General features: G+C 42.9%; 1 protein-coding gene across 2 annotated transcripts in view; it reads left to right on the top strand.

Moving 5' to 3' along the window:
* The window catches only part of ttc13 (tetratricopeptide repeat domain 13), a 34,200-nt gene that overhangs the window by 4,196 nt on the left and 3,888 nt on the right, over nt 1-26,116 (top strand). Inside the window, exons 3-20 of one of the 2 annotated variants that reach the window (XM_080790406.1) lie at nt 1,412-1,487; nt 1,903-1,973; nt 2,864-2,929; nt 3,559-3,651; nt 7,693-7,809; nt 8,765-8,875; nt 10,238-10,320; nt 10,934-11,075; nt 14,338-14,512; nt 16,649-16,805; nt 18,424-18,554; nt 19,481-19,613; nt 20,427-20,519; nt 21,032-21,115; nt 21,990-22,074; nt 22,603-22,709; nt 23,449-23,584; nt 25,563-25,642. In XM_080790406.1, coding sequence (XP_080646532.1) covers nt 1,412-1,487; nt 1,903-1,973; nt 2,864-2,929; nt 3,559-3,651; nt 7,693-7,809; nt 8,765-8,875; nt 10,238-10,320; nt 10,934-11,075; nt 14,338-14,512; nt 16,649-16,805; nt 18,424-18,554; nt 19,481-19,613; nt 20,427-20,519; nt 21,032-21,115; nt 21,990-22,074; nt 22,603-22,709; nt 23,449-23,584; nt 25,563-25,642 — 1,940 coding nt within the window. Of the gene's footprint in view, nt 1-1,411; nt 1,488-1,902; nt 1,974-2,863; nt 2,930-3,558; nt 3,652-7,692; nt 7,810-8,764; nt 8,876-10,237; nt 10,321-10,933; nt 11,076-14,337; nt 14,513-16,648; nt 16,806-18,423; nt 18,555-19,480; nt 19,614-20,426; nt 20,520-21,031; nt 21,116-21,989; nt 22,075-22,599; nt 22,710-23,448; nt 23,585-25,562; nt 25,643-26,116 lie in introns of both variants that reach the window. The other variant, XM_080790405.1, reaches the window with a different exon arrangement.

The following is a 26,116-nucleotide window of genomic DNA, read 5'->3' as shown; positions in this document are numbered from 1 at the left end:
GACTTCTCCTCTGCATGCTGTAGTGTTTAGATGGTTCTGTTATGACTTCTCATCTGCATGCTGTAGTGTTTAGATGGTTCTGTTATGACTGCATGCTGTAGTGTTTAGATGGTTCTGTTATGACTTCTCCTCTGCATGTTGTAGTATTTAGATGGTTCTGTTATGACTTCTCCTCTGCATGCTGTAGTGTTTAGATGGTTCTGTTATGACTTCTCCTCTGCATGTTGTAGTGTTTAGATGGTTCTGTTATGACTGCATGTTGTAGTGTTTAGATGGTTCTGTTATGACTGCATGTTGTAGTGTTTAGATGGTTCTGTTATGACTGCATGCTGTAGTATTTAGATGTTTCTGTTATGACTGCATGCTGTAGTGTTTAGATGGTTCTGTTATGACTGCATGTTGTAGTGTTTAGATGGTTCTGTTATGACTTCTCCTCTGCATGTTGTAGTAGATGGTTCTGTTATGACTGCATGTTGTAGTGTTTAGATGGTTCTGTTATGACTGCAGAAAAATAGCAGACCTACCATTTAACCCATTCTGACCTGAGATCAGATTATAAAAAAATGTTTTCTACATCCTGACAGTTTTCTGAAAAAGCTATGTTTCCATGTCAGTCGTTCTTCAAAAATAGCAGATCTACAAGCTCATAGCGCACCACCCAGTGGCGCGCTATGAGCTTGTAGATCTGCTATTTTTCAATAGCTAAAGCATAACATAATGCACCAAAAGGGGGTTCCCGCCCAAAATGAATATCTTTTAGGCATACATGTAAGTTTTGTGTGTTCCATTTTCTGCACACTTCTGGGTCGATTCGTTACTCTGTCGGCTTCACACAGGAAACCACAATCTGAACGCTGCAGTGTCTTAGTTGCAATCTCGTTATGCATCGTAATGTGTCCATGTGTGCACGCATGCATTGCTCACTTAATGTCTAATAGGCCTATCTATCTTTGCTTACATAAAATGTTAAATGACGCGTGACGCATGCTGACTTTTGTAATGAGTCCATATTTCTTTCTTGTATGTGCTTCCTTCCATGCGTCTTTCTCCCTCACTGTAGTATGATAGATGAATTGCACTATCTTTTGCACTGTTTTTAGATTGATTATGAAGTACTTATTTATTCTAATAGGATTGTATGGGCTGTATTTTGCGTGTCTTAAGTACCAGGTCTTATTCCCTATAACTTGAGTAAACTAAAGACCTGGAGGCGTGATCAATGCTCAGAATAGTCAAAATGGCATTGACTCCAGGTCTTTAGTTTACTCAAGTTATAGGGCATAAGACCTGGTTCTTAAGACACGCAAAATACAGCCCTATGTCTTTTCCCTGTCTGAGCTCCAAAATGTCCTATGTGCTAATGGCAAAATAAAGACGTCTATTCTAATTCTATCCTATTCTATTCTCACAGACCCAAGCGAAACTGTTCATAGAACAGAAGAAATTCCCTTTCCCTGTAGAGAACCACAATACGAATGAAGAACTTGGTAAGTTGACACTTTTTTCTTGATAAAAAGCCTTTTTTGGCGTTTTGAACGACAGTGCACTGAATTGAGCTGCCCTGACTGTGCATGGCAAGCCTTTAACCCATTCTGACCTGAGATCAGATTCTAAAAATGTTCTTCTACATCCTGACAGCTTTCCATTCTGACCTGAGATCAGATTCTAAAAATGTCTTCTATGTCAGTCGCTCTTCGATTTTTCAAAAAATAGCAGACCTGCAAGCTCATAGCGCACCACTCGGTGGCGCGCTATGACCTTGTAGATCTGCTATTTTTCAATATCTAAAGCATAACATAATGCCAACGCCAAAAGGGGTTCTCGCCCAAAATGCGTTAATGTCTACTGTACAACCCTTGCTCCCCTGTGGCGTGTCTCATGTCTTGTTTCCTGTCGTTGCAGCCATAGGGTATGTTCTGATAGGTAATGGCCTCTACGACGAAGCCATCAAGCACTTCTCTCTGTTGCTACAGGTCAGTCTGCATTCAATGCACTTAAACTAGGCTGTCAAAAAATGGTGCATTTATATAGCGCCTTTATCCAAGGCGCTTTACATAGGATTGTGCATTACATTCACCCATTCACACACACCCATTCACACACACATTCATACACCGATGAGCAGCAGAAACCATGCAAGGCCCCAACCAGCACATCGGGAGCAATTAGGGGGTTCAGTGTCTTGCTCAAGGACACTTCCACACTAACTCTGGGGGAGCCCACAGGGTTGGAACCATGGCAACCTTGTGGTTACCATCCGGCCACTCTACCGCTGATCCACCGCAACCGTGCATTTATATATAGCGCCTTTATCCAAGGCTCTTTACATAGATTGTGCTAATTTACATTCACCCGTTCATTCACCGATGACCGAGGAAGCCATTGCAAGGCACCAGCCTGTACATCGGGACAAATTAGGGGTTCAGAGTCTTGCTCAAGGAGGACACTAAATCTGGGGGAGCCCACAGGGTTTGAACCGGCAACCTTGCGGTTCCCATCCGGCCACTCTACCCCTGAGCCACTGCCGCCCCACTAGGCTATAGGTCAATACATGTCATTGTGGATATAACCGTGAAATGATATCTGATCTGTAATTGATATTCCTAGTGACTATACAGTCTACAAAGTAACGGGATATAGACTGTATGTGGGTGACCCCCCCACACCTCCTGAAACTTTTCTTGTTTGTCCTTAAGAATGTATTGCAATCTTTTCCAAAGGTAAACATATAAAGACAATTCCCTGAACCCACTGTGTAATACTTGGTTTGTCTGCAGGCCTCTTCCAGGTCAATGCTATCATTCTCATAGCTTGTAAAATAACAAAACACTTCTTGTGTTGTCTGTGTCATTGTTGCTTGCAGAGCGACCCAGAGCTGGTCAGCGCCATCTACGGGAGAGGGATAGCTTACGGGAAGAAAAGCATTCAGGTGAGTTTTGAGCAGTGTTGTTTTCGTCGACTAAAAACGAAGACGAAAAATGTTCGTCGACTACCTTTTTTTCACTGACGAAAACTAAATGAAAACTAAGCTATGACGACTAAAACTAAGACTAAAGACAATTTCGTCAACACATAAAAACTAGTCCGTTGTTCTCCCCAGGTTGGTGGAGGGTGTGTAGAGCCCAGGATCACAGTAGATGATTGACACAGGGGTGAAAAATGGGTTACAAAATCGTGGGATAAAAAATATAAGTTTAGAAGGAAGGGACTAGTGGACAAGAGTATAAGACACAAGTCATTTTACACTTGGTTTCATCTTTTCTTCTTTCTAATGATTTGATCGGCCCCAAAACATTGTGTTCATTGTCATGATTTGTCCACGATCCGAGTTGGCTTTGTCCGCGGCGTAACCGTCTTTAAATAAATTAAATAAATAAGTGCCGATGGGAGACTGCATTGGGGTTTGATTTCCTGGGCTACTCGTTTTTCTGAAAGGGGGAGGGACTGCGGCGCTCTATAAGTCCATGTGGGCTGCAGGGTGCCTTTGGTGCATGACACAAAAATAAATAATCTATCTATCCATCTATTCCTCCCCATCCTCTGTTTCTGCGCCATCAGGACATAAAAAATGCTGACCTGGCGTTGTACGAGCTGAGCCGAGTCATTACCCTGGAGCCCAATCGGCCGGAGGTGTATGAGCAGAGAGCTGAGGTGAGAGAAAATCCCTAGACTCCTTCAAAACCACTCTTAAAGGGCACCTACGGACGGACAGCTGCAATTCGAAACGGGCCCTCCCGTAAAATCTGAACTATTCCCCCTCACTGTATATGGGTTTTTTTCTTTCCACTTTTTACCTCCTCTGTGATGACTTGGTTTTACAGAAGTGTGTGTTTGTATGTCTCTAAGGTCACATTCTCACATAATACTTCGGTAGACTCGATACGTATGGGCAGGGAAATTGGGAATATTCTGTAGGCTATAATACACTGCAGTGTTTTTATCTGTTTTCTTAAGCAATTGATTAAGGTAGCCTACTCGTCCTCATTTCGATCAGGGCTTCAGTCTCCTCATTCGACCACGTCTATCCACGGTAACGGGACATCTTTGCGCTGCGTAAAATATGACTTCTCCGTCTCCAACTGTGTTCAGCTCCTCACCCGCCACATTGTTTGCTTCATTTCCTTTATTTACTACGGATTGATCAAGTGCGATTGGAAGCGAAGCTAAACCCCCGTTTTTTCTTGGAGTAAAATGCGGTTCTTTGATACGCATTAGGATTAGAATGAGCCTTAATTCACGCCTGCCAAACGAAGTGCACTTTCTGAAAATGCGCAGCAGCATTCGTTTTAATCGCAGCAAAGCTCTCTGGTGTGAATGTGACCTTAATGTTATGATGAATTGAAAACGGTGGACCCTATTTTAAACAAGTGTAATATTATGGTGTCGTCCACGGTTGACAGTTTTTGTATTTAGTTGTGCTTGAAATGTACTGTAATTCTGAAAACCGTTAATAATCAATCAATCAATCAATCAATCAAAGCTCTGCCAGAGCCAATTATCCAAAGTGTTACGTGACTAAAAAGGTCCTTAAAAAGGTCCTTAACCCATTCTGACCTGAGATCAGATTCATACGAGGTTTCCACTGGACACACACTGGTCTGATTAACCCATTCTGACCTGAGATCAGATTCATACGAGGTTTCCACTGGACACACACTGGTCTGATTAACCCATTCTGACCTGAGAGCAGATTCTAAAAATGTCAGTCGCTCTTCGATTTTTCAAAAATAGCAGACCTACAAGCTCGTAGCGCGCCACTCGGTGGCGCGCTATGAGCTTGTAGATCTGCTATTTTTCAATAGCTAAAGCATAACATGATGCTATAACACCAAAATGGGTTCCCGTTCAGAATGGGTTAAAAACTGCAGTAGCTTCTTTTTGTGTGAGTTTTCACAGTCAAAGAGTGCACGACCCAGAAATGATGCCATATGAATTTAAAGTAGACTCTGCTGCTGTCTGGGCTTTCAAGTTCAGAGATTTCCCTGACATTCAGACGTTCCAAGTTACGGTCATAATAAGACAACAAAATACTGTATGATTTGAGCAAACGAGACATTTAGCCAATATTGCAAATAAGAGTATGGTTAAAGGTTATTTTATTCATAGAGCTCCTTTCAAAACAGTGGTTACAAGGTGGTGCCGTACAATAAAATAAAAGGAATAAAACAAGAACATCTCAATCAAAAAAATAAACCAACAATGAAATAAGAAACAGAGCAGCAAAGACAGTATACCTAGAAATAGATAAGATAGAACAGTACAGTACATAGAAATCACTGGAGCAAGCCAAAATGTTTGTGGTACAAATGTGTTTTCAGTAGCTTCTTAACACATTTAGTACCGGAACTGCATCAAAATAAAGGCGTTGCTTGCGCCAGAGTAGTGATCGCTTTTATTTTGAAAGCCATGAACCGGAAATACTTTCTTAAAAAAGTTGACTGACAAAGTGACCTCACAATCTCCGATCATCTTAATATATTTATATACGCTCCAAAAAGAGTTCATATTTTGCGGGAGAGACGGATGAGGAGCAGAAACGCAGCGCCAGCATATCGATCCATTCATCACCACGGAGAGCGCCCTGGATCAGGAGATACGAGTCATTCTTTCCGCCGCGCTAACATGGGAGTCAACGACAAGCTAATAGTTGCACAGAGCGTTAGCATACATAAGCGAAAAGCGAAATGCCAAAAAAAAAAAAATAGGAATAATTCTGAATATTCTTATCTCGCCCCGCGTCGTTTGGACGTCGTTTGGACGTCCACAGACGTCTAAGGCACCTCTCGGTTCCAATCCTTATGACGTTTCAGGACGTATTATGTACTAAATGGGTTAAAGATGCCAACAGACACAGCAGCGTTTCTCAAGCAGAGTGGTAAATCATTCCAAAAAGATTATAATAGTTTTGTCCATTCTGATACATGTAACAGGACTGGAGTGGACTGCAGGCTTAGGAAAGTCAGATTTAATTTATATACCTTTTTTTATATTTAATATTGTGAGCTTGTAGATCTGTTAGTAGAACCAATTTCTCTTCCTGGGAGTGGAGACTCATTGGGAGTCTATAAACAGATCAGAAATGAGGGAGAGGAAGAAAGACGAGCAGGTTTAGGTTTTAGGTTTATTTATTTAGCATAAAGTACAACAAATAGACAATAACATATCAAAGAAACAAAAATACAATGCAAGGAAAGGAAAGGAAGAAGCCAGAAGGCTTATATGGAATCCTTTCCTGTAGGAAGAGGTCATTGGTTTAAAACAATTAAAAGTTCATAAAGAACAGTACATAAGTCTACAAGTTGGCAAAGGGGGGGCAGCTGTGCAGTAAAGAAATAAAAACACAGACTGCACAAAAAAACAGAAATAAACAATACAACAACAAACACACAAAAGAAAATATAACGCATCAAGGTAAAACATGTAATCTACAGAGAGGAAGAAATAAGATATTTCTTTAGATGTTTTTTTAAAGCATATCTTAGTATCTTCCTACTCTGTGGAATTAAGATATTAACCCATTTTGGGGGCGGGAACCCCTTTTTCGTGTTTTAAACATTATGTTATAATTTAGCTATTTGAAAATAGCCGATCTACAAGCTCATAGCGCGCCACCGAGTGGCGCGCTATGAGCTTGTAGGTCTGCTATTTTTGAAAAATCGTAAAAAATGTGGGCGCAAATCTTTGAATATGTATTCTTTCAAAGTGAATGTTTTTCACTCTGGGTTTAAATGGGTTTAAAACTATGTCTGTAATCCATGCTCGCTACGGGAAGTCCATATTAAACTCAAATTCAGATGGTCCATAAAAGGAAAAGCACATAGTCTATAATTTCATCCTTTTGTCCCCCGCGGGAAAGGGAAGATTCTCAGCTCCAACATTCACCTCTATTCGGGGTTTGCTTCTGAAATACTTACACGGTAAATTCCGTGTTAATTAGTATAAGCTTCCATTTGGTTCCATTTGTACTGTCAAGAGTTGTGAGGATTCTCCCCCAATGCTCTTATCTATATAATATAAAATGCTGGCATTGATTTCCCAGGGCTTTTTTTTAAAGAGAGGTTTCAACATTCAGAACACATTGGGAGGAGTCATTTTAAGATTTTCACATGGAACAATTACAATATAATCTAGTTTAAAATGGGTGACTTGCCCTTTTAGGAGATGTACTGTAATGAACCACGTAATACACATTACAGCATTACGGAAAAATCCCCCAGATTGTTCTCCCAGTTTTTTTTTTTTTTTTTTTTTTTTAACATACTATCATTCCTAACAGACATTTAAATCAAGGTTAGTTAGTTAGTTAGTTAGTTTCATTTATTGTCCACGTGTGGAAATTCGTCTTCGGTCTCAAACAGTAAAAAACAAACGGTTACAACAACAGCAACAACAATCTTCTCATGCAGGACAACAGTGGCAGATACATTGGAAAACAAACAAATCTAGCGAGACATGGTATCATTTAGTGCCTTAATGGCATTTGGTATGAAAGAATTTCTAAAAATGTTACTCTTCTACCAGAGGGAAGTAGTTGGAACTCCCTGCAGAGTGGATGAGAGGAGGTCGTTTGCATATGCTATACATAATGTACTATGACGTGCTATGACTACATTTATAATGTACAATTATAGTGCTGTCTATAATTGTCTTTATACTGACCTTTCGTGTGTGTGTGTGTGTGTGTGTGTGCAGATCTTGTCCCCACTGGGTCGTATCAGCGAGGCGTTGGGGGATCTGACGAAAGCCATCCAACTGCAGCCTTCGGCACGTCTCTACAGACACAGAGGGACGCTCCTCTTCATATCAGAGGTACAGACACTATCTACAGACACAGAGGGACGCTCCTCTTCATATCAGAGGTACAACCTCTATCTACAGACACAGAGGTACCCCTCTATCTACAGACACAGAGAAACGCTCCTCTTCATATCGGAGGTCTGAAGAATGACGAAATGTCGCTTAAAAATATGGTTTGGATGTTGTTTTAGTTGAGTGACACTTTTGACTGAACAGGTCTTGAAAGGAAGACTCTGAAAATGTCAATGATATTTTGGAGTTCAGACTTTAACCCATTCTGGGGCGGGAAACCCTTTTGGTGTTTTAAGCATTATGTCATGCTTTAAGGTAAAATAGCAGATCTACAAGCTCGTACCGCGCTACGAGCTTGTAGATCTGCTTTGTTTTTTAATCGTGAAACTGTGGCGCAAATCTTTGAATGTTATATTCTTTAATTCAGAGTGGACGTTTTTAACTCAAATCTTTGCTTCTCTGGGAGGTGTCCGGGACAACATATTTTCAGACGGGGTTCTGCGGCCAAATACAGATAATTCTGGGGTTCCTTGACATGGAAAAAGGGGTTGAGCACCACTGACATACAAACATGGGGGTTTTTCAAGGAAACTGTCAGGATTTATAGGACATTTCTAGAATCTGATCTCGGGTCTAAATGGGTTAACCCATTTTGGGGCGGAAACCCCTTTTGGTGTCAGCATTATGTTATGCTTTAGCTATTGAAAAATAGCAGATCTACAAGCTCATGGCGCGCCACCGAGTGGCGCGCTACGAGCTTGTAGGTCTGCTATTTTGAGAAAAATCGAAGAACGACTGACAAAGAACGACTGACATAGAAACAGCGAAAACTGTCAGGATTTAGAAGACATTTCTAGAATCTGATCTCGGGTCAGAATGGGTTAAACTGGACAAACTTGAGTCCATCCCCATGTTGACCACGTTCTGAACCTCTGACCCGTCCTCCCTCCCTCAGGACTACGTTGCTGCTATGGAGGACTTCCAGCAGTCTCTGGACCTCAAGAAGAACCAGCCTATCGCCATGCTGTACAAAGGGCTCACCTTCTTCCATAGAGGCATGCTCAAGGTAGGATGTGTACAAAGGACTCACCTTCTTCCACAGAGGCATGCTCAAAAAACTAAATGGAAACTAAAAGGAAGACTAAGCTACAATGACTAAAACTGAGACTAAATATACTGACAATTTCGTCGACAAATAAAAACTAGACTAAAATGTTAGGAAGGGGACTAGTGGACAAGAGATCAAGTGAAGTACACATTAATAATTAAGTTCTAAAAGCATGTCTTTTTTTTTCACGGGGAACACTATTGATAATTGTACGGTTTTACTAAATTACTCCTCAAATTTAGCAACTCCTTCCGCAAAGGGGTTATCGACGGGTGAGACAGTGACTTACTTGAGCATATTTGAAACACATTTATTAAACTCAACACATTCTTTTCAGTCAGTTTCAACTAGTGGCTAGTTTCGGCTAGGTAATCGACAGCTCCACAACACCCATCAACAACAATGTCCATCGTCCTCCTCCTGACCAGCAGCCAGTCCTCGCATGCGCATATGAGCCTATCTTGCGCGTGACCACTACTGCCGACAGATGTCACTCTTACACCACTCAATACAAAATAAAAAAGGAAATAGAAAGCATAGCAAGAAAATGATTATATTAAAAATGGGATAAAACCACACAATAATTATGACAGCTTATAGCTGTCTGGTTTTAATAGTCGTAGACGCATATATGTCTGTCTGTCGAGGCGCAGCGCAAAATGTAACGGCAGCGTACGAGGTTCACATGCGCAAAAATAACAGATGCACAAGTTATCGACACGGAATGGTATGTATATGGTATGGTACACGATGTACGCTTGTAGATCTGTTTATTTGAAGCATGCGCCGACCGCCGCCACCACGTAACGTTATGACGAAGCCTGCGATGCGAGCTCTTTTCTTTTTTTCCACTATTTGGTTCGCTTAACATGTCCACGTGTCATTTGTTTACATATTTGGTACAGTTTACAAAGTCCAGTGTGAACACCAAACGGACCAGAATCTAAATGCAAATATTTGGTCCTTGGTCCTTGATCTGGACCTTGGGTGTGAAAACGCGCTAAGACATATACAGATATATAAATCACAGAAACGACAAAATAAAAAGTTTAAAAAACAATTACATAGTGAAATAGGGACTATAATGGGGTTAGTTTTGTTAGCGCACTTTCCTTTTAATGTTGCATCTACCGTCTTTTCTTTCGCCACTTTTTGCAGTCCCGTGCCGACGCTTTTCCACGAAATTCGTCAATCTGGTGAAACGGTCAAGAACTGAAGCTCGCGGTCATTCGTCAAAGGACCTCTGGCTACCTAGAAAGTTACATTTTTTGTTTGTTTTTCAAAGCGTACCAACGTTCCCACCCTTCCTCTCTCCTATAGGAAGCCATCGAGACGTTCAAAGAGGCTCTGAAGTTGAAGGCTGACTTCATCGATGCATATAAAAGCCTTGGGCAGGCCTACAGGTAATACAAACCACTTCAATCTAATTATTGCAATGTTTCAATTTTGAGTTTCTTTTACCCGATTTTTCCCCCAATAGCCTTATATATATATATTTGTATTTAAAGGATTTAAATACAAACTAGTTTCAAATCGTTCATGGGCTATGATGAACCATCTGTATTATATTTAATTTCCAAGTAGTAGTCCAATACTAATACATTTGTTTTGTCTCTGTCTCTGTCTCTGTCTCTGTCTCTGTCTCTGTCTCTGTCTCTGTCTCTGTCTCTGTCTCTGTCTCTGTCTCTCTCTCTCTCTCTCTCTCTCTTCTCTCTCTCTCTCTCTCTTTGTCTGTCTCTGTCTTTCTCTCTCTGTCTGTCTGTCTCTCTCTCTCTCTCTCTCTCTCTCTCTCTCTCTCTCTCTCTCTCTCTCTCTCTCTCTCTCTCTCTCTCTTTGTCTGTCTCTGTCTTTCTCTCTCTGTCTCTCTCTCTCTCTCTCTGTCTCTCTCTCTGTCTCTCTCTCTCTCTCTCTCTCTCTCTCTCTCTCTCTCTCTCTCTCTCTCTCTCTCTCTCTCTCTCTGTCTCTCTCTGTCTCACTCTCTCTCTCTCTCTCTCTCTCTGTCTCTCTGTCTCACAGGGAGTTGGGTGATTTCGAGGCAGCGATGGAGAGTTTCCAGAAGGCCCTGATGTTGAATCAGAACCACATCCAGTCCCTCCAGCTGCGCGGCATGATGCTGTACCACCACGGCTCACTGCAGGAGGCCATAGGCAACTTCAAGGTACTGTACATCTACTGTACATCTACTGTACCACCACGGCTCCCTGCAGGAGGCCATAGGCAACTTCAAGGTACTGTACATCTACTGTACATCTACTGTACCACCACGGCTCACTGCAGGAGGCCATAGGCAACTTCAAGGTACTGTACATCTACTGTACATGATGCTGTACCACCACGGGTCACTGCAGGAGGCCATAGGCAACTTCAAGGTACTGTACATCTACTGTACATCTACTGTACCACCACGGCTCACTGCAGGAGGCCATAGGCAACTTCAAGGTACTGTACATCTACTGTACATTACTGTACCACCACGGCTCACTGCAGGAGGCCATAGGCAACTTCAAGGTACTGTACATCTACTGTACATTACTGTACCACCACGGCTCACTGCAGGAGGCCATAGGCAACTTCAAGGTACTGTACATCTACTGTACATTACTGTACCACCACGGCTCACTGCAGGAGGCCATAGGCAACTTCAAGGTACTGAACATCTACTGTACATTACTGTACCACCACGGGTCACTGCAGGAGGCCATAGGCAACTTCAAGGTACTGTACATCTACTGTACCACCACGGGTCCCTGCAGGAGGCCATAGGCAACTTCAAGGTACTGTACATCTACTGTACCACCACGGGTCCCTGCAGGAGGCCATAGGCAACTTCAAGGTACTGTACATCTACTGTAACACCACGGGTCCCTGCAGGAGGCCATAGGCAACTTCAAGGTACTGTACATCTACTGTAACACCACGGCTCACTGCAGGAGGCCATAGGCAATTTCAAGGTACTGTACATCTACTGTACCACCACGGCTCGCAGGAGGCCATAGGCAACTTCAAGGTACTGTACATCTACTGTACATCTACTGTACCACCACGGGTCCCTGCAGGAGGCCATAGGCAACTTCAAGGTACTGTACATCTACTGTAACACCACGGCTCACTGCAGGAGGCCATAGGCAACTTCAAGGTACTGTACATCTACTGTACATCTACTGTACCACCACGGCTCACTGCAGGAGGCCATAGGCAACTTCAAGGTACTGTACATCTACTGTACATCTACTGTACCACCACGGCTCACTGCAGGAGGCCATAGGCAACTTCAAGGTACTGTACATCTACTGTACATCTACTGTACCACCACGGGTCACTGCAGGAGGCCATAGGCAACTTCAAGGTACTGTACATCTACTGTACATCTACTGTACCACCACGGGTCACTGCAGGAGGCCATAGGCAACTTCAAGGTACTGTACATCTACTGTACATCTACTGTACCACCACGGGTCACTGCAGGAGGCCATAGGCAACTTCAAGGTACTGTACATCTACTGTACATCTACTGTACCACCACGGGTCACTGCAGGAGGCCATAGGCAACTTCAAGGTACTGTACATCTACTGTACCACCACGGCTCACTGCAGGAGGCCATAGGCAACTTCAAGGTACTGTACATCTACTGTACCACCACGGCTCACTGCAGGAGGCCATAGGCAACTTCAAGGTACTGTACATCTATACTGTACCACCACGGCTCACTGCAGGAGGCCATAGGCAACTTCAAGGTACTGTACATCTGATGTACATGATGCTGTAACACCACGGCTCACTGCAGGGGGCCATAGAGCGTCGCAGTCCCGCCCCCTTTCAGAACAACGAGTGGCCCAGGAAATGAATCCCAATGCATTTTTTCTCCATAGGCTTTTCCTAAAGTATTTATTTAAAGACGGTTACGCCGCGGACAAAGCCAACTCGGATCGTGACAAATCATGTCAATGAACACAATGTTTTGGGGCCGGTCAGAAAATAATTTATAAGACGAAAAACAAAACAAATAGTGTTGTCTCCTGACTTTATTTTCTTCTTTCTAATGATTTGATCGGCCCCAAAACATAGTGTTCGTTGTCATGATTTGTCACGATCCGAGTTGGCTTTGTCCGCGGCGTAACCGTCTTTAAATAAATACTTTATGAAAAGCCTATGGGAAAAAATGCATTGGGATTCATTTCCTGGGCCACTCGTCGTTCTGAAAGGGGGCGGGACTGCAATGCTCTATGTTTTCCCCTCTGTTCTCATTTTCTCCTCCATTTCTCTTTGCCCCCATCTCTTTCCTACATTTCTCCTCTTGCTGAGCAGTGTTTTCGTCGCCTAAAACTATGGCAAAAAAAACTACCTTTTTTCACTGATGAAAACTAAATGGAAGCTAAATGAAAACTAAGCTATGATGACTAAGACTAAATAATACTAGTCGACAAGAGATCCTGTATAAGTCATTTTACACTTGGTTTCATGCTGAAAATAGCAGATCTGCTGCGACGCGTTGTGAGCTTGTAGATCGGCTATTTTCAGCAAGTGTAAAATCAGCCATTACGACAACATCAAGGCCCACCAAAATACATTTTAGTCGACTAAATCAACTGTAGATTTAGTTTTCTGAAAATCCCATATTTCTATGTCAGTCGTTCTCAAACATTTTCATGTCAAGGACCCCAGAAAATATATGTAATTGGCCACCAACCCCCCATTTGAAAATATGTTGTTTTCCAGCCAGGGACCTCCCAGAAGCAAAGATTTGAGTTAAAAAAAAACGTTTGCTCTGAAAGAATATTATATTCAAAGATTCGCGACACATTTTGACAATTTTTTCAAAAATAGCAGATCTACAAGCTCATAGCGAGGCACTCGGTGCCGCGCTATGAGCTTGTAGGTCTGCAATTTTTCAATTGCTAAAATATAACTTGATGCTTAAAACACCAAAAGGGGTTCGCGTTCTTCCTCATACACCCAGAGTGAAAAAACAAACAAACACAAAACCACCCCCTTTTTTTCCCCCTTTTCTTATCAACTAGTGTTGATAAGACTTATCAACCAGATGAAGTGACAGCCCCTAGGCTGTGGAACGCCCTCCCCCTGGACTTAAGAACTGTCCTTTCTGAGGCCTCTTTTAAAAAACAATTGAAAACGTTCATGTTCAGACAGGCTTTTGGTCACCTATAATCACTTGATTTTCTACTGTTTGTGTTTTTATCTGTGTGTTCTTATTGTCCTTTTTGATGCTAGTTTTTCACTGTTGACCCTGTGGAAATGGCTGCCTGCTGTTGTTATAGTTGTTTTATTTTTGTACTATTGTAAAGCACTCATGCTGAGAAGGGTGCTATATAAATAAAGGTCATTCATTCATTCATTCAAGTGTGTCACATCCACTGACCCTTTCATTATCTCCTCTTTCCCCGTTTTGTCTTCCTTCCAGAGGTGTCTCCAGCTGGAGCCCTACAACGAGGTGTGTCAGTACATGAAGGGGCTGAGCCACGTGGCCATGGGCCAGTTCTACGAGGGTATCAAAGCCCAGACCAAGGTCATGCTGAACGACCCACTGCTGGGGCAGAAGGCCAGCTCGGAATACCTCAAAGTCAAATACCTCAGAGGTACTGTCTGTACTGTCTGTACTGTCTGTACTGTCTGTGCAACACAGTGTACAGTACCTACAGTATTTTCTTTATATTTTTTATCCCACGGTTTTGTAAACCATTTTTCACCCCCTGTGTCAATCATCTAATGTGATCCTGGGCTCTACACACCCTCCACCAACCTAGTCCCCATATATGGGGGACAAGGGGAGACCAACCTAGTCCCCATATATGGGGGACAAGGGGAGACCAACCTAGTCCCCATATATGGGGGACAAGGGGAGAGCAACCTAGTCCCCATATATGGGAGACAAGGGGAGAGCAACCTAGTCCCCATATATGGGGGACAAGGGGAGAGCAACGGACTTGAACTCATGCTTCCTTCATGCCTGAGTGTCCAAGTTGCTCCTTTACACCTGACAGGGGGGAGTTTCCCTGGTTGGACGTATAGCGCGTGGAAGGAACACGTTATTCCAACCAGTTCCTTTCCCCTCCATCAGGCGCCCCGGCTGGCCAGGGGGAGGCAGTTTAGAGACCAGGATTAATGCATGTTTTTAGTGAGGGTACCTACCCTATAGGGGACACGGGGAGAACATGCAAACTCCACACTGATATATTTCCTCTATTTAGTTTTTCTGAAAAACTTGACATTTTCATGTCAAGGACCCCCAAAAATGTATTATGTAATTTGCAGCCGACCCCCCCCCATCTGAAAATATGTTGTTCCAGGGACCCCCCAGAAGCAATGATTTGAGTTAAAAAACGGTGAAAGAATATATATTCAAAGATTTGCACTACATTTTCACGATTTTTCAAAAATAGCAGATCTACAAGCTCAATAGCAGAGCTTGCAGATCTGCTATTTTTCAATAGCTAAAGTATAACATAATGCTTAAAACACCAAAAGGGGTTCCCGCCCAGAATGGGGAAATTTTTATTTATTTATTAATAGTTTGTAGAATTACAGTACAATTCAAGCACAACTCAATACAAAGACTGTTAACTGTAAGTGGACGACACCATTAAGCATTACACTTGTTTACAACAGGGTCCACCATGTTCAATTCATCAAAACATTTAGAGACGTACAAATAGACACAGAACAGAAAGGGAATTCATCATAAAGGAGGTAAAAGGGGAAAAGAAACATATATTATACAGTGAGGGGGGAAAAGGGGGGGGGGGGGGGGGTCAGATTTTACGGGGGACAGTTTCGAATTGCAGCCGTCCGTAGGTGCCCCCTTTTGAGAGCGGTTTTGAAGGAGTCTAGGGATTTGCATGTCTTAAAACCCATTTTAGGCGGGAACCCCTTTTGGTCTTAGCATTACGCTATGCTTTAGCTATTGAAAAATAGCAGATCTACAAGCTCATAGCGCGCCACCGAGTGGCGCACTACGAGCTTGTAGGTCTGCTATTTTTGAAAAATCGAAGAGCGACTGACGTAAAAGACATTTTTAGAATCTGATCTCAGGTCAGAATGGAAAACTGTCAGGATGCAGAAGACGTTTTTAGAATCTGATCTCAGGTCAGAATGGAAAACTGTCAGGATGCAGAAGACGTTTTTAGAATCTGATCTCGGGTCAGAATGGAAAACTGTCGGGATGTATAGAAGACATTTTTAGAATCTGATCTCAGGTCAGAATGGAAAACTGTCAAGATGTAGAAGAACTTTTCAACCTATCTTCATATAATAGGTCCTCACTAATGATCATGAAAAAATGGCACGATTTGTTTCTACTCAGTCTGTGTCTCATAGGAGGGCTGTGGGCAGTTCATAAAACCGTCTTCCAGTGACATCATCGATGGGGAATACAAGCTAATATAAACTGCAGGCTTTCTAGTCCTGGAAAGTTGCAATGCGAAAATGGAAGCCATCGTTCTCACGATAATAAATCTAAATATTTTTGTTTAAAAGAAAATCTGCCTAATCATGATGTCACTGGAAGACGGTTTCTGAACTGCCCACAGCCCTCCAATGAGACACAGACTGAGTAGGAAAAAATCGTGCCATTTTATCATGATTATTAGTGAGGACCTATTACAGTATATGAAGATAGGTTGAAAAGTGGTGAAGTGGTCCTTTAATGATTAATGTCTCTGGGTTGCCTACCCTATACGCCTCTCATTTGTCCTCGACGCGTTCCCTCTTCCCAGAGTACTCCCGGTACCTGCACTCCCACCTGGACATACCGGTGGCGGAGTACAACGTGGACCAGGACCTGCCGGGGAACTTCAAGAACCACTGGGCCAAGAACCTGCCTTTCCTCATCGAAGACTACGAGGAGCAGCCCGGCCTGCAGCCGCACATCAAGTAAGACGAGAGGGGGAAAAGGAAAGGAAAGGTACTATGTTTACCCAGGGTAACTGGACTAAAGGAAAGGAAAGGTACTATGTTTACCCAGGGTAACTGGACTAAAGCTCAAGTTTACAGCCAGACCTGCTCATAGGGGGTGCGCATGCTTTTCCGACACACCAAAGGCCTGAAGCGCGGGGACATGGGATGCGAAAATACGATGGTCCGTCATGCGCTGCTCCCGTGCTTGCGGTTATGGTTAGGTTAGGGATTGAGGTTTCGGATCAATAGTATGTCGGAACTTAAAGCCTGTACCCGCTCATAGAACATTTCATGGTAGGGGTTCAATGCCTTGCTCAAAGGGCACTTCAGCGGTGGTAATTTTAACGTGCCGGTCCGGGGATACGAACTATAGCGACCTTCCGATATCAAGACCGCTCCGCAAACCGTTCGGCCACCGCTGCCTGTGTATTAGCATATGATACAGACTTCTAGCATGTTATGTAGATAGGCAGCACTATAATTGCATTGTATGTAGTCATAGCATGTCATAGTACATTATTGTATAGCATAGCATAGTATATATGTATAGTTTCATTATATTCCACTGTTACGTTCTTAGCTTAGGCATGTTTCATGATGAATGCTTTTTACGTGATGTATTCCCATGCCTTTTTGTTCTTGCTTAACCTGACCTCCAAAATTTAAAAGAAATCTTCTAAATCCTCCAGTTTTCTGAAATAAATATTTTCACGATTAAAAAAAAAAAATTGCAGACCTACAAGCTCGTAGCGCGCCACTTGGTGGCGCGCTACGAGCTTGTAGATCTGCTGTTTTTCAATAGCTACATTATAACATAATGTGCGTCCACTAAGGAAAGCTTTCTAATGACACACAGCCCACCTTTTGTTTTGGTGAGTAGCAAAAACTTTATTTTTTATTTACGCTAAAAAGAGGAGAGGCTGGTCTGAGTTTGCATGTGAGAGTTAAAAGCGAAAGTAGCATAGCCAATGCAGGGCCGAATCATGGAAGCATTGGACCTATGGACCAGAGCTAGCCTTCTACATACAGTACAGTACAGTACAGTACAGTACAGTACAGTACAGTACAGTACAGTACAGTACAGTACAGTAGCATGTCCTGTACAGCAGGTGTTCCCAAACTTTTTTGGACCAGGTACCCCTTTTGGGGTAGATATTTTTCCAGGTACCCCCTCATCCTCGCAACACGGATAACAATATATTTACAACCACAAGCAGTGTTTCCTGCAGGAAAAAGCTTTGGCATGGTGCTGGGCACAGGCCGCAATTTTAAATGTAGACGTCTAAATGTAGACGTCTAAATGTATACAGACGTCTAAATGTGTACGTCTTCTCTTATGGGGGTCCCTGGCATATCTTTTCAAATGGGGGTCCACGGGCTAAGTAGTGTCAATTTGGGGGTCCTTGACATGAAAAAGTTTGGGAACCACTGCTTTAAACACTTTAGCACTTTATGAACATGAACAAAATAGATGGGTCCCCCCTGGAACTCCCTCAGGTACCCCTGGGGGTCCCCGGACCCCACTTTGGGAACCACTGCTGTACAGTACAGTACAGTACAGTAGAGTAGCATGTCCTGTCCTTGTTGTTTGCAGAGACGTGCTGCCTCAGAACTTTGACAGCTACAGCAGCGAGGTGCAGAAGCTCATCTGCACGGCCGACCACCTGGGGGCGCTAATGCAATACAACACGCCAGGCTTCCTGCCCAACAGGAGAATACACAGAGGTACCACCAAAGCTTGTAGATCTGCTATTTTCAGCATGCAATCATCATGTGTAAAAAAATGACTTATACTGGATCTCTTGTCCGCTAGTCCCCTTCCTAACATCCAGTCTAGGTTGTATTTGTTGACAGAATTGTCACTATATTTAGTCTTAGTTTGAGTCATCATAGTTTTCATTTAGTTTCCATGTAGTTTTTGTCAGTGAAAAAAAGGTACGGTAGTCGACGAACATTTTTGGTCATAGTTATTTTAGTCGACGAAATCAACACTGCTGGTGCTAGTGGCGAGCTTGTCTGTCGGCTATTTTCACCCCAGGACGTTACCCCCAGAATGGAGAGGGTTTTTTCTTTTTATCGTATTTAGATTTTTTTGCGACAATAATGTACCATTCATATTGCCCCTTCCTTCCCTCCCTGCTCGTATAGAGCGCCGCAGTCCCGCCCCTCTCAGAAAAACGAGTGACCCAGGAAATGAAACCCCAATGCATTCTCCCATCGGCACTTCTAATATAATTTATTTAAAGACGGTTACGCCGCGGACAAAGCCAATTCGGATCGTGACAAATCATGACAATGAACACAATGTTTTGGGCCGATCAAATAATTTATAAGACGAAAAACAAAACAAATAGTGTTGTCTCCTTACTTTCTTTTCTTCTTTCTAATGATTTGATCGGCCCAAAACATTGTGTTCATTGTCATGATTTGTCACGATCCGAATTGGCTTTGTCCGCAGCGTAACCGTCTTTAAATAAATTATATTAGAAGTGCCGATGGGAGAATGCATTGGGGTTTCATTTCCTGGGCCACTCGCTTTTCTGAGAGGGGGCGGGACTGCGGCGCTCTATTGACCTGTCCTCCCCAGCCATGGGGTCCATGGTAATGACAGTAATGTAACATTCATAATTATAATGACCTGTCCTCCCCAGCCATGGGCCTGGCCACCCTGGAGGTGATGCAGGCCATGCATCGGACGTGGAGCAACTCCAAGGTCCGAGTGAACGGGAAGACCCGGCAGATGCAGTGGAGGGACATGTTCGACATAGCCGTCAAGTGGAGAAGGTGAGAAGGTTTCACAAATAATAATAATATATACGATTTGTATAGCGCTTTTCTGGGTACCCAAAGTCGCTTTACAGAAAGAGGTACAGACATATTTATTAGAAAACTATTTAAAAAGGTTTAAAAGGTTAAAAACTAGAAATCAAAATCAAAAGAGGGACAAACAAGAAGGGGGTGTGTGTGTGTGGGGGGGGGGTTATGTAGGGAAAGCCAGTTTGAAAAGGTGGGTTTTGAGAGTGCTTTTGAACATTTCGAGGGTGGGGGCAGCTCACAAAGTGCTCGAATGCTCGATAGAAGAGAGAGATGAACCCATTTAGACCTGAGGACGATCCTACTTCTAAATCCTGACAGTTTTCTTGAAAACAAAAAACCCTATGTTTCTATCATTCGTTCCTATGTCATTCGTTCTCAAACATTTTCACGTCAAGGACCCCCAAAAATATATGTATTCGGCCGCTGAAAATATGTTGTTCCAGGATCAAAGATTCTAGTTAAAAACGTTAGCTCGGAAAGAATATATATATTCAAAGATTTGCGCCACATTTTCACGATTTCTCAAAAATAGCAGACCTACAGTACAAGCTCGTAGCGTGGCACCCGGTGCCGCGCTATGAGCTTGTAGATCTGCTATTTTTAAATAGCTAAAGTGTAATGCCGTGCTATGAGCTTGTAGATCTGCTATTTTTCAATAGCAAAAAAAAGTGTAAAATAATGCTTAAAACACAAAGGATGGGTTCATTCTGATCAGCTCCCCATGGGTCTCTCTTTCTCTAAAGTGACAGTATTACTTTTCTTTTTTGTATTATTCTGTAGGATTGCGGACCCTGACCAGCCAGTGTTGTGGTTAGACCAGATGCCTGCCAGGAGTCTCAGTCGAGGCTTTAACAATCATATCAACCTCATAAGGTGAGACTGGAACCTGGCCTCCAGACTAGCCCATTCTAAAAGAATTACTTCTAAATCCCGACAGTTGTCTGAAAAACCCCATGTTTCTATGTCAGTTGTTCTCAAACATTTTCATGTCAACGACCCTCAGCATTATCTGTACATGTCTTCGGACCCCCATCAGAAAACATCTTGTTCCAGGGACTAAGAAGCAAAGATTTGAGTTAAAAACGTTCACTCTGAAAGAATATATATATTCAAAGATGTGTTCCACATTTTCACGATTTTTCAAAAATAGCAGACCTACACGCTCGTAGCGCGCCACTCGGTGGTCGAGCTATGAGCTTGTAGATCTGCTATTTTTCAATAGCTAAAGCATAACATAATGTTTAAAACACCAAAAGGGATTAAAGTGAGATTTGGCATGTTACGTACGTATGTTACGACTCTCCACAAAGCTTGCATCAGACGTTTACAGTTTGCATATACAGTAAAGAGCAGGTGATCAGTGTGCGTTTTGTTTCTGTGTTCAGAGGACAGATCATAAACATCCGGTACCTGGCCTACTTCGACAATATCCTCAACTTCATCAAAGACAGGATACTGGTGTACCACGGGTGGGTTACACGCAAGAAGAACACGTCATGTTTGAAACACACCGCCTTCATTTTGACTTGCCTGAAGTTGATTGCATGTTTAACCCATTCTGAACGGGAACCCATTTTGGATGTTAGCATCATGTTATGCTTTAGCTATTGAAAAATAGCAGATCTACAAGCTCGTAGCGCGCCACCGAGTGGCGCGCTACGAGCTTGTAGGTCTGCCATTTTTGAAAAATCGAATAACGACTGACATTTTTTAGAATCTGATCTCAGGTCAGAATGGGTTAATCAGACCAGTGTGTGTCCAGTGGAAACCTCGTATGAATCTGATCTCAGGTCAGAATGGGTTAACCCATTTTGACCTGGAAACGATTCTACAAATCCTGACAGTTTTCTAAAAAAAACCCTACAGTATGTTTCTATGTCAGTTGTTTTATTATTATTATTATTATTATTATTATATGTAATTGGCCGCCGACTCCCATCTGAAAATATGTTTTTTCCAGAAGCAAAGATTTGAGTTAAAAACGTTCACTCTGAAAGAATATATATTCAAAGATTTGCACCACATTTTCACGATTTTTGAAAAATAGCAGACCTACAAGCTCGCTATGAGCTTGTAGATCTGCACTTTTTCAATGGCTAAAGTATAACCATGCTTGCAGTAAAACACCAAAATGGAATGGAACGGAATGTAAATGTCCATTGTATTATATTTTATTCTTTGAACCAGTGTTCTCACTTACTCACTCCTGTTTGTTCATTGGTTTCTCGTCCTCTCTCTCTCTCTCGCTCTCTCTCTCTCCTTCTCTCTCTCTCTCTCTCTCTCTCTCGCTCTCTCTCTCTCTCTCCTTCTCTCTCGCTCTCTCTCTCTCTCTCTCTCTCTCAGGGCGTACAATCCCAGAGGCCTGCTGGAAGTGCGGCAGGCTCTAGAGAATGTTAACAAAGTTGAAGATCTGCTTCCTATAATGAAGGTAGGGATGGGGTAATGAATTTGACTGATTTGAAGGATCCAGTGATGTCAGTTGAGTTAAAGTGGGATTACATTGACCTTTTGGAACAGTACATGCATACTTAAAATAACAATGATGGATATACAGCAAAGTGTTTGACTGAATTAATGACTGTGACTTATATTCATTAGAATGTGTTCTGAGGGCTCAGGGCAGCATTTAATTCCATTGGTTCTCACGAATCAAATCAAATCAATGAGAGCAGGAGGCGGGTTGAGACTAGCCATCGGAAACACATTCCGAATAATGACTACAAGTCTAACGCCCGAATAAAACACGGCATGGACAATTTCACGAAGTCCAACTGTGACACATTGTGTGAAGAGCTATAGTGTATGATTGTAGTAGTGTAGCATTCATTGTGTAACTTCTCACACATCTCCTGCAGTGCACTAGTGGAAACCCCTGAGCTGTGTTGTGTGTCTGTGTTGTGTGTCTTAAACCCATGAGCGGTGTTGTGTGTCTTGCATGCGTTGTTTCTTGAAGCAGTTCAACAGTAAAACCAGGGACGGATTCACGGTCAACTCCAAGGTGCCCAGCCTGAAGGATCCCGGGAAGGAGTACGACGGTTTCACCATCACCATCACTGGAGACAGGTGTGCTCTCTGCTCCGCTCCGCTCTACACGTTTTCTACTGTAGTGCTAGTGCCGATAGCCTAGAAATGAGCTGCCGATAGCCTAGAAATTAGCTGCCTATAGCCTAGAAATTAGCTGCCGATAGCCTAGAAATTAGCTGCCTATAGCCTAGAAATTAGCTGCCTATAGCCTAGAAATTAGCTGCCTATAGCCAAAGCTGCAACCATTCATCATTATTTTAGGTGTAGCCTACTTCTTTTGTTTTATGCTGTGTTCCCTATGTAATATATTATGTAAATGTATTCCACTGTTTGACTGTCTGTTTTTCCGTTTTCTGTTTCTTGTGAGGACTGCGGATGAAAATTAGCAACTGTGCTACATATATCCGGTGTATTTACGTCCATGTGACGGACCACCATTTGTTGTGACATTTAGCCTCTCAGACCCAAAAGTTAATATTTTGTCCAACCATAGGAGAGATAACAGGCAAACTTTGACTTGTCTGTAGAAGACTTCTCGTAAATTAAGTAATGCGGATGTTTAACAATAATGTAAGTCTTTTGAAAGCGTAAAATGAAAGACCTAATGGACCCTCCCGGGTCCATTTGGTTTCCTTTTACACTCTCAAGAGTTAAAGATCTATATATAAGCTGGGGACCACCTGGAACCCCCTCAATCAAGGCCCACAGCACTGATATAACTGTGTACCCTCTTGAACCCACAAACTAAAACCGTGGAACTATTTGTGTGTGACCTTAGGGTGGGGAACATGCTTTTCTCCGTGGAGACCCAGACCACAGAGGAGAGGACCCAGCAGTATCAGTCGGAGATAGAAGCCATCTACAAAGACCTCACGGCCAAGGGAAAGGCCCTCATGCTGTCCACCGAACTGGGGGTATGACTATGAACAGCTTGCTTACAGTTGTCCTTTCGTTGGCTTTGTTTCGGCAGGGCGGTGGCTCAGGGGTACAGTAGAGTGGCTGGATGGTTCGAACCCTGTGGGCTCCCCCAGAGTTGGTGTCCAAGTGTCCTTGAGCAAGACTCTGAACCCCTAATTGCTCCTGATGTGCTGGTTGGTGCCTTGCACTTTTCTTTTGCTCCTGCAATTTCTTTCTCTAGCCAGGTCGTCTTTCTTTCTTTCTTTCTTTCTTTCTTTCTTTCTCTCTTTCTTTCTCTCTTCTCTTCTCTTCTCTTCTCTTCTCTTCTCTTCTCTTCTCTCTTCTCTTCTCTTCTCTTCTCTTCTCTTCTCTTCTCTTCTCTGCATTTCCACCAGGTCTCTTCATTGTTTGTTAACTGTGCGGGTTATCGTCAACCAAGCTATACTGTGTTCTTTGGCTCCATTGTTCGGGCTGTGTATATTTTACAGTGTCATTCAATTCAATCACTGCCGTTGCTCTGCAGTGAACAATAACCTCTGTTTATCATCACGACCAGACAGTATAATAATATGCCTTCCTCTGGCAGTGGAACAATACATTACGTTTATGTCACGTTGGGGGGGGGGGGGGGGGGGGGGGGATATGCAAAGTAGAAGTATTCATCATAGCCCTCTGTTTGGCTTCAGTGTTATTTAACCCATTCTGACCTGAGATCAGATTCATACGAGGTTTCCATTGGACACACACTGGTCTGATTAAAGTCCTGAGAGCTCCCTTGTATCAGAAAGGAGAGAGAAGATCTGCACGGCGTTTTAAAAACTCCCAAAATAATTTATAATGAATCGCTTTTTTTTTGTTGCATTTTTATAGCGCTTTTCCAAGTGCTCAAAGCTCTTTACAATGGTGTAGTTCATTCATACATTGGGAGGTGAAGGTTCATTCATTCATACATTGGGAGGTGAAGGTTCATTCATTCATTCATTGGGAGGTGAAGGTTCATTCATTCATACATTGGGAGGTGAAGGTTCATTCATTCATACATTGGGAGGTGAAGGTTCATTCATTCATTCATTGGGAGGTGAAGGTTCATTCATTCATACATTGGGAGGTGAAGGTTCATTCATTCATACATTGGGAGGTGAAGGTTCATTCATTCATACATTGGGAGGTGAAGGTTCATTCATTCATACATTGGGAGGTGAAGCGGTGAACAGTCGACGCCAGCGTCCTCACTTCCCCACATTCACACACCGACGGTGGCGAGCTCACACCGACCGACTCATTGGAGGCAATGTAGGGTTCAGTGTCTTCTTGCCCAAGGACACTTCAATGTAGGGTTCAGTGTCTTCTTGCCCAAGGACACTTCAATGTAGGGTTCAGTGTCTTCTTGCCCAAGGACACTTCAATGTAGGGTTCAGTGTCTTCTTGCCCAAGGACACTTCAATGTAGGGTTCAGTGTCTTCTTGCCCAAGGACACTTCCACACATGTGACGGCACAGGCGTTGCCGCACGGCAACGCCTGGAAAATAGAACGGTGGCGTATCGGAGCGTCAGGCGAGGCGTGAACGCTCGTCGGACGCAGCCGGTGTGCGATTAGGTTCATTGAAAATAACAGAGGCGGCTGTTTTGACACGCGGCGTTCGCAGACGGTGTGTGTAGCCCTTGTGTGTCAAGCTGTAACACCACCCGCCCGCCACCAGAGGGCGCAGCTGTATTACACACAAAAACACACATGCATGCACACAAAATAACTTAAGACAAATTAAAATAAAAAAGAATAATACACTTTTTAACGTTAAAAAAAAAAACTTAAAAAAAAGGGGAAAAAAAGCTCTGTGTGTATGTGTGTCAGACTGCCACAACAGCTGCGTTCGCTTCCCGCGTTCACGCGTCTTACTTCTATGTTTTAATAATTCATAAATTCACTGTTGCACCCTACACGCCTAAACAGGGTACAAAATAACCAAACGACACACGTCTTTTCTGGTCCTTCAGGATGCAGACGCTGTGTGTAACCTGATCCTCTCCCTGGTATACTACTTCTGCAACCTGATGCCTCTCTCCAGAGGGTCGAGGTAAGGACAAGTTCAAATACTCTACTAAATTTTGAGGTTTGAGTTGATGTAGTCAGTCCAATGGTTGAGACATGGGGAGAAAAGGGGCACAATGCTAGAAGCTCTGCCCTAGGACAGTGTTAGGACTGGTCATGTCCACACTGGGTGCTTGAATTTAAGCATGTCATTTAAGAATAAAAATAATTAAGTTATATTTTATTTTTGTGCTGTCCTGCGAAATTATTTTAAACATTATTTTTGGAAACATTTGAATGAATAAATCTTTGGCAACGATGGATTTTTTTGGTGTGTCATTTTTCTGTGCACCTAGCCCTAATCAAACGGACTCATTTACAGTGACACGCCCCGGAAATCTGTAAATGTAACTACTCCTGGAACCAAGGTTCTTTTATCCGTTTATTGAAAAAAAAAATTGTAGATGCAAGGTTTCTGTCGACAGCGACATTAATGATCTTGGTATGATTGTAAATAGTC

Source organism: Protomyctophum bolini (genome assembly GCF_963924005.1).
Source record: "Protomyctophum bolini genome assembly, chromosome: 19".
NCBI lineage: Eukaryota > Metazoa > Chordata > Actinopteri > Myctophiformes > Myctophidae > Protomyctophum > Protomyctophum bolini.
Note: the sequence above shows the minus strand (reverse complement) of the source record. Positions and strands in the feature narration are given on the sequence as shown.